General features: G+C 46.5%; 1 protein-coding gene across 1 annotated transcript in view; it reads left to right on the top strand.

The window, feature by feature from the left end:
- The window catches only part of CNKSR3 (CNKSR family member 3), a gene marked incomplete at its 5' end in the record, with an annotated part of 70,296 nt that extends 66,580 nt beyond the window's left edge, over window positions 1–3,716 (top strand). The window contains one exon of the mRNA XM_019526744.1: window positions 2,701–3,716. Coding sequence (XP_019382289.1) covers window positions 2,701–2,999 — 299 coding nt within the window. The remainder of the gene's footprint in view (window positions 1–2,700) is intronic.
- Between the last annotated feature and the right edge of the window lie 4,352 nt (window positions 3,717–8,068).

Genomic DNA, 8,068 nt, shown 5'->3' on the forward strand with positions numbered 1-8,068 from the left:
CATATCTTAGTGGAGGTTGTGGGGGCAGGGTGTGACTGTGTGAGGTTTGTGGGGTGGAAGGGAGGGCAGCAGGTGGGGGCTCAAGCACTGGCACCTGGTGGGGTGCAGCTCCGGCCAGCGCTGTGCATGGGGGTGAGGAGCACAGCCTGCCCAGCCACCTCTGTCAGGGGGCTTTATGTTGTATGCCTGCAGCTCCTGCACTTGCATGGGGGAAGAAGACCCACACTGAAACAGGCTGCCTTACCCACCCCCTGCTGCACCAGTCCCCAGACTCTGCCCCCTGCTTCCCTGCAGAGTTCCCCAGTGCAAGTGGGAGAAGCCATGGGGCTTCCCTTGATGCGAGTTTGGGAGTTGCAGGTGCATTGCATGGAGCTTCTGTGATAGAGGCAGCTGGGCAGGCTGTGCTCCTTGACCCATGGGCAGCACTGGCTAGAGTCGCATCCCACCAGGTGCTAGCATCTGCCCTGGACACAAGCACCCTGAGCGCCCCACCTGCTGTTGCTGCTGGCAGTGAGGGCTGCAAGCCGTGTGAGGGGTCTCCCCACCCTCCTTCACACCCACTCCCTTCCCAGCTAAGCTACATGCTCCTGTTGCCCCCCTGTTCTCCACGCTTCTGCCTAGCTGCAGTGCCATTGCCCTGGTCCCCACCCCCTCCTCTTCCATACCTGCTGCTCCACAGTGAGCTGGAAGCTGGGGAAGCCAACCAGATTCCCATGGGGTGGCTGCAGCAGGGGCAGCAGCAGCCCACCCAGAAGCTGTGCACTGTTGGGGCTGGGCCCTTCCACCCATGAGGGTGGGAGTGAGGTGCAATAGGGTATATTGGTGGGGCGTGGGGGAAGGAAGGGGGGTGTATGCTTTGGTGCCTTGCTCCCACTCCCATGGGTGGAAAGGCTAGGCGGGGTACAATTTGTTGATGGGTGCTGCGGGTCAGATGGAAGTGTCTGGTAGGCCATATTTTGCCTACCCCCTGGTTTAGATTATGGTTGTATGGGATGGCTTGGATAGGGATGCTTCTGCCTCAGGCAGGGGGTTGAACTAGGGTGTCCTCTGGAGGTCTCTTCCAGCCCTGTTTCTCTCTAACTTTTATAACTTTGCGCCTGAACTGAAACCTCCATTATTCTCTTACGCAGTTCAGTTAAGGATTGCAAGTAATTATAATAATTAAATCTGTTCTTACTTGTATTTGGCACTACTCTCTGCAAACATTTTTCTTACACTCTCTCCCCATGTCTTTTACATTTGTCTTACGAATGTTGAAGAATAAGCTGTTTCTTGATTAGGGTCTGTTTGTTGAACTGAATTGGGGGCTGTTACTGAAGCAAGCTAGAAACTCTCTGGGGACTACTTTGACTACTGTTACTGTGTTAGTGTCCAACACGAACAGCTTTTGGAGAATGATTATTTGAGGGTTAGGCATGGAAAGGGACTGCACAAGATTGAAAAGACAAAAAGAATTGACAGAATTTTTACCCCTCCAGATACAGTATACTGCTATCAGACAGGTGAGAAATACTTCTGCATTTCCTCTGAAAATACCAATTCAAGAATCAGCAAGTATCTGTGAAAAGTCTGAAAAAAGTTGGGTCATTACAACCCTTCTAAAATTTTGAAAACTATTTTTCAATTGCTGTGGGTGAAATTGTCCCATTAGGAGTCTTTTAAGGAAGCTTCTAGAAAATGAAGCAGGCAATTAGCATTTTATAATGTGACATAAATTATTGCTAAATAGAGCAGTGAGTATGCAAGAGCCCTTGAATTGGGATCAAGTTTTAGAAGGTGATGGGTCCTGAAGCAGCATGTACAGAATGGCTGAGATGCTTGGTCTGATGCCAGTGGATGTTGATTCTTGGGTCACATCTCAGTTTAGCATGTTTCCTATTGTTTCTCAAAGGTCAGATACCATAGTGCTGAGGCTAATATAAGAAGCTATGTAGAATACAAAAGCTGATAAGATGACTTGTAACCTGTTCTTTCTCAGTTACAGGAGGTAATATATATTTCATCATGTTGCAATATGATGCAGCTGGAAGCATGGGAGTTGCTAGGACTTGCTTAATTAGCAGATCTAACAGATGAGCAGCAGGTGGCAGGACTACTCTTTGATTATACTTTAGGAGGCTTTGAAATATACCTGATCTGATAACACCCTCTAAGTTGGGGATCAGAAATAAGAAAGTGTTTTAAATTGTATCTGTATATTGTAATTTTATTTCCTGTTTCTAAACTGAACACATGAAATGTGAGTAAGTGTATGTTTGTTTTCATGCTGTTGAAAGGGAAAAAGCTCATGTTGCTTGAGTAGCATACTATGCGTCATCTAAGTTTTAACTCACGTGAAATGTTGCTTGCAAATGTTCCATTTATAGCAACATTGTTCTTTTGTTTTTGGATCCTGCATAACCCTTCTGTCTGCCAAAAATATCTCTCACTGACTTTGTATAGTGCTTAGATCTTGGTGGCAGTCATCACTGCCTGGGTTCTTTTCTTGGGTTTGCCACTGATTTGGCCAGGAGAAGGTCACTTACAACCCTCAGGACCTCAGTTAATACATTTAAAATGGGAATCCCTTACCTCTTAAGTTAGTTTTGGAATTAGTACTTATGAAGTGCATTGAACCCTTCTGAATAGAATTAAAAAAGATGCAAAATACTGGATTTCAAAGTGAAAAATAAGTGATTTCATCCTTTATGTTTAACGCAGGTGAAGACGTCCTCTGCAGGTACTTCAGTAATGAGAGAATACCACCAATCATTGAAGAAAGTTCTGCCACCCAGCATCCATTTTCAAAGCCTGTGGCTGACAAGCAGTTAATAAGGGGTGCTGACTACATCAGAGGCAGCAGGTGCTTTGTAAATGCAGATCTTCACAACAGCGCAACCATTCCTTTTCAGGAGGAAGGAGCTAAAAAAGCTTCTGTTATGTCACCTACAAAATCTTCCTCCACAGAGCCCTCGCTACTGGTCAGTTGGATTACAAGACTTAAACTGTTGACTCATTGATTATTGTTAATGGACTACGCTCATCTGTTACCAAGTGCCTTCACTCCTCAGAGTTTTCTGCTTTTTAGCTCCAGTATTATGTAGTGACTGGTGTGATGCTCTTTTTCTGGAGAGCACTACACGTCTCCTCTTCTCTGTGATTTTTGATGGCTCTAATTTACTGGATCAGAAAGGGTTTGATCACATGAAGAGGAAAAATAAAGATCTTGTTTCTCTACCTGCCCCAGAATTGAGGGAATTTAGCTGTTGGAAATGTAAGGCTTCAGTGATTTCAGAGGCCACATCTGACCTGAAATCTGTATGACCTTTGCAGAAGCAATCATTGCATTACAATGAGGTTCAGTAGCACTTCAGTTACTAGAATGCTTTGATGCTTTTCAGACTCCTGGTGTGCAGAATATGTAGGCTGAGCAAAAATCCTGAGCTGCTCTCCTAACCAGGAAAGCCAAGAGGGGAGAAAAAACTTTTGTACAACGATGTGGGGCTGTAGCAAGTCTTGCAGCAGCTTTAACTTTGTAAGGAATAGACAGTAGCTTCTCTATGTGCTCTCTGATACCCAGGGAACTACATTAGGAATTTATTAAATCTGGTTTATAATCCAGTTACTGAGTTCGCTGTACAGGTAAATTAGTGCTCTCTATTGCAGTGGTTCTCAACCTTTTCTGTACCAGGACCTATTTGTAAACATCAATGGCCAGTCCTGACCCAGTGCCTCTCACCTCCGGGCTCTAGCCCCCAGTGTGTGGGGCAGAAGGTGGGTGTGTGGGGCTCCCAAGAAGCCCCTTGCAGGATGGAGCTCTGCCAGCCTGCAAGGGAAAGGCCACAGTTTCCCATGTTTTTCTCCTTTAAAGGTGAATCCATTTTTCAAGTTTGTTCATTATCCTTTCATATACTTTTGCAACCCACATTTGGGTCATGACCCATGGGTTGAGAAACACTGCTGTACTGCAGCAGTGCTCATTCATAAAGACATGGATGGCTACCACATGACAAGGAGATGCATCTGTAGAGATGGTAACAAAAATAAAAATATTTTCCCCTTAATTGTTTAAAAATGATTTGCTGTTAACCAAAGTATTCTTTTAAAAATGAACCCTGTAGGGTTTATGCAACCTCTGCAGTGGTTCGGTTTTTGAACTGATTAATACGTGTTTTTATAAAAAATGTGCTATGATAAACTGCATCTATAAAGACACCTTCCTATTTTATATGTAGCTCAAATTTTTCAGCCTCAGAGTTTAAGTAGCATTGGGTATTGGAAGAGGGAAAAACTTGTAAAAATATTAGGATATTAAATGATCATTGTTTAAGACTGAATGTATAAAAATTATTAGTATGCAAAAGTGTGTTTAAGATAATTTAAGTGTTAAATATAGCTGTACATATTTTTTAATGATATGTAGTTTGTATTTTCTTGTTTACAACACCACTCACTAATTTAGTGCAAAAGAAAAACATCCTGTTCTGTTCTGCACTCTGAGATGAGCAGCCAGAAGTTGCACTAGGTTATCTTAGAATAGTGTCAGCTTCTTTTATAGCAACTCTGTTAAAGAAAGGAAGAACAACAGTCTTTTAGTCCTAGTTGACACTGGATTATTTCATATTTGGTCCTGCCCTAATTCCTGTTATAAAATTCCTTGGTTTTACCTATTAATATTTAACCATCTTTTATGCTACAACAAAGTGTTTTAATTCTGTTACAGGTGCCAATATAGAACATATGTTAAATTCAGATTTCTGGTTAACTAATGCTAAATTGGACATCAGTGGTGACTTAAATCAGCGGTGAGATTGGCTCCAGAATACTTTATTTACTTGAATATAAGACAAATTCTTCCCCCTCCCTGCCATCCCCCGTCAACGTGTGTGTGTGGGGGGGAAGTTCCTTGTCTTACATTCACATATTAGAATATTCATTAAATACACTGACTGTCATTAAACTACTACTAAAAGCAGTTTGTACTCAGTAATGGAAACCAGCTATGAAGCTGATAAAGTGCAGCCAGCAAGTGCAGTCAGCACTGAGCATGACTATAAACACACAGCTCATATTGGGCAAACATAATGATAGGAACCATTTTTTTTGTGTGTGTGTGTGGTCCTCAAAAAAAAAAAAAAGGGCAGTTGTTCCCCCAGGAGCGAATGAGCACTGGGCCTAGAGGTATTGCAATACCAGGCAAGTACTTGGAGAGACTAGAGCAAGCTCCAACACCCTTCCCTGGTGCCAAAAATGCTGATGGAAACCTTATTCTTTAGCCCTTAAAAATGGGCAGGTGTTCTCTCCACAGGGAACTGGCACCAGGCCTGAAGGTACTACAATACCAGGCTGGCACTGGGAGTGCCAGAGCCAGCCCTGATCCCCTACCCTTGGTGCCAAAAATGCTTGAGCTTATCTAGAAGACTAAGATTTTTTTGATTTCTTTATTTATTAATATTTTAAGGCAATTCTTTTGTGTCCCAGGTCAAATTAGCCAGATCAGGTCCATATCCATTTGAATCACTCAGGAACCGTATGTGGCCCTACTACTGGCAAGTATCCTCCACCGCAGCCTGGATTTTCAGATACTTCTAAATCCTTTGGCAAACACCGTATGTGTAGGCCAGGAGTGTCCAGCCTTTTTGAATGTGGGGCTGGATCATGAACTTTTTATCACCCAGTGGGCCAGCAAGCCATGTTCAAACACCCTCTGTCCTGGGCCAGAGAGACCCTGCCTGTGCAGCCCTACTGCACCTGCCTGTTACTGCAAGGTTCATGGTAGCTGCCGGTGGTAGGGGCAGAAGGGACCCATTCTGCATCCAGCCAGCTACTGCCCCAGAAACTGAAGGGGAGAAATAAATAGCTCCACATCTCCATCCCCTGAGCAGCACAGCCCCATGAGCTGGTGCTGCCTGAGGGGGGCTGGAGCGAGGCGGCAGCTGCACTGCAGCCCCTCACCTGCCCGCCTGCACAGCCCTGCTCACCGTGGTGCCTGGCCTCCTGTGCATGCAGCCCTGGTGGCCTCGGTGCTGCGAGCCTGGGGTCCAGCAGACACCAGCTCCCGCTGCCTCACCCTGCAGCAGTCACACCAGGACCCTGCCTGCTGAGGCCCCCCGCACCGTGCTGGCTTCCCACGTGCTGCTGGGGATGAGAGGAGGCCAGCCAGGTCTGCACCAGCCAGCAGAAGTGGCGGCAGAGCTGTGTGCTGCTTGGGATTGACCAGTACAGGCAGGGGGAAAATGCAGCCGAGGCCCTGCCTCTCTGGCCAGGCTCATCCCGTCCTGAGCGGCACATGGCTCGGCCGCCACTTCTGCTGGCTGGTGCTGACCTGGCTGGCCTCCTCCCGTCCCCAGCAGCATGTGGGAATCTGGCTTCAGCTGCATGCTGCTCTGGATGGGACGGACCCATTCGGGTCGGCACCAACCAGCAGAGGTGGCAGCAGAGCCGTGTGCCACTCAGGACTGACTGGCGCAGGTAGGGGGAAAATGCAGCTGAGCCCCTGCTGCTCCAGCTGGTCTCATCCTGTCCCGAGAGGCACATGGCTACTCCTCTTCCCACATGCACTGTTGGCAATGTCAAGGTGACACGGTGCGTGTGGGAACCTTGTCCCTTTAGGAAGCAGCCACTAGGAAGCTGCTGAGGGGCTGGGGGAGGGAGAAGGGGTGGGAACGAAAACAAACAGCATTTACTTTCGTTTCCCATCACAGCACCTTGGGCCTCAGAAAATACCTTGGCAGGTTGCATAGTGGCCCACGGGCCATATATTGGACAAGCCTGATTTGGGCCCAAGCCCGGAGGCTTCGGGTTCCCATGCCCCCAAGTTTCACTTGCCCTCAGCCCTATGGCCACAGGTGCAAGCTAGGGAGGAGTCTCCCATTTTCATAAAGTTGGTGTGCAGCTAAGATCCTCCCACTGGAAGCTGGCCAGCGGGAAGCTAACTATGAGGCTCTCATAGGGAGTCCTGTCCGCAAGCAGACAAGGGTGCTACCTCCACTACACAAAGCCATTGGTAAGGCACCTACTTGGTCAGGGTACTACCCCATCACCTTTGTGGTCATGGTATTTCCCCTGCCAGGTAAGTGTGTGTGTGTGTGTGGGGGGGGGGGGTTGTGTTTTTTAAGGAAAGTTCTTCATGTCCCAGGTCTAATTAGGCAGATCAGGTCCAAATCCATTTGAATCATTCAAGAACCATATGTGGCCCTGCTACTGGCAAGTATCCTCCATCCCAGCCTGGGGCTTCACATACTTCCAAACCCTTTGGCAGGCATGCTGAGAGGTTCGTGCAGCCTGTCTGAATAAGCTCATTGCTCTCAGTCCCCCTCATCACTGATTTTTTCAGTTCATGGTAAACCACTACTGAATACATTTCAACTTCCTCTTTATTCCTACAAGTCAGCTGCATCTTTCTTTCCCATTTCCAGTGATTCCTGTTTTTTCACCAGCCTTAAATGTCTGGCAAACATAACCAAATCGGGCCTCAAATAGTTCACCCACAATCCCTCTAGCTCCCTCTCATCCTGTCTCATGCGATTAACGTGGCCATGCTGTCCATGGGGTGGAGACAGACCAAGGTGCTCTGCCTCCCATCTGCATTTTTTGGAGGATCCCAGGACTCATGACAAGAACACCCGGGGTGCTAATTAGCACATGACTCCTTTGTTGGGGGTATCTGGAGGACACACGCATACTGAGCAGTGCTGAGTTATGGGGTCACCATAACTTGAAATGCTATCCACTCTGTTGGGGCCTAGCCCAAAGAACTGTGGTAAATTATGAGACTTATGGCTTAAGGATAATATCACTCACAGTTTGTAGTGTATTACTTGGTACAAAAGTGGTGCTTAAAAATGTGTTTATAGAGTACCTGTGCTAAGACTTAGAGCACTTTCAAAATAGGTAAAATGTATCAGTTCTGTATTAAATAAATTCATGGCTAAATGCCAATTACTACATTTATGCCACTTACTAAATGTATGCCTATATGCCAATTACTACAGACAGGTTTATTTCAAGGACAGTGCTTTCAAATTTGCTTATTACCTCCATGTGCTCAAGGGAGAGCAGGATCTGACAGTACAGGGGGCAGAAGGGA

Source organism: Gavialis gangeticus, unplaced genomic scaffold (assembly GCF_001723915.1).
Source record: "Gavialis gangeticus isolate Ggan-Ray unplaced genomic scaffold, GavGan_comp1, whole genome shotgun sequence".
In the NCBI taxonomy this organism is placed as follows: domain Eukaryota; kingdom Metazoa; phylum Chordata; order Crocodylia; family Gavialidae; genus Gavialis; species Gavialis gangeticus.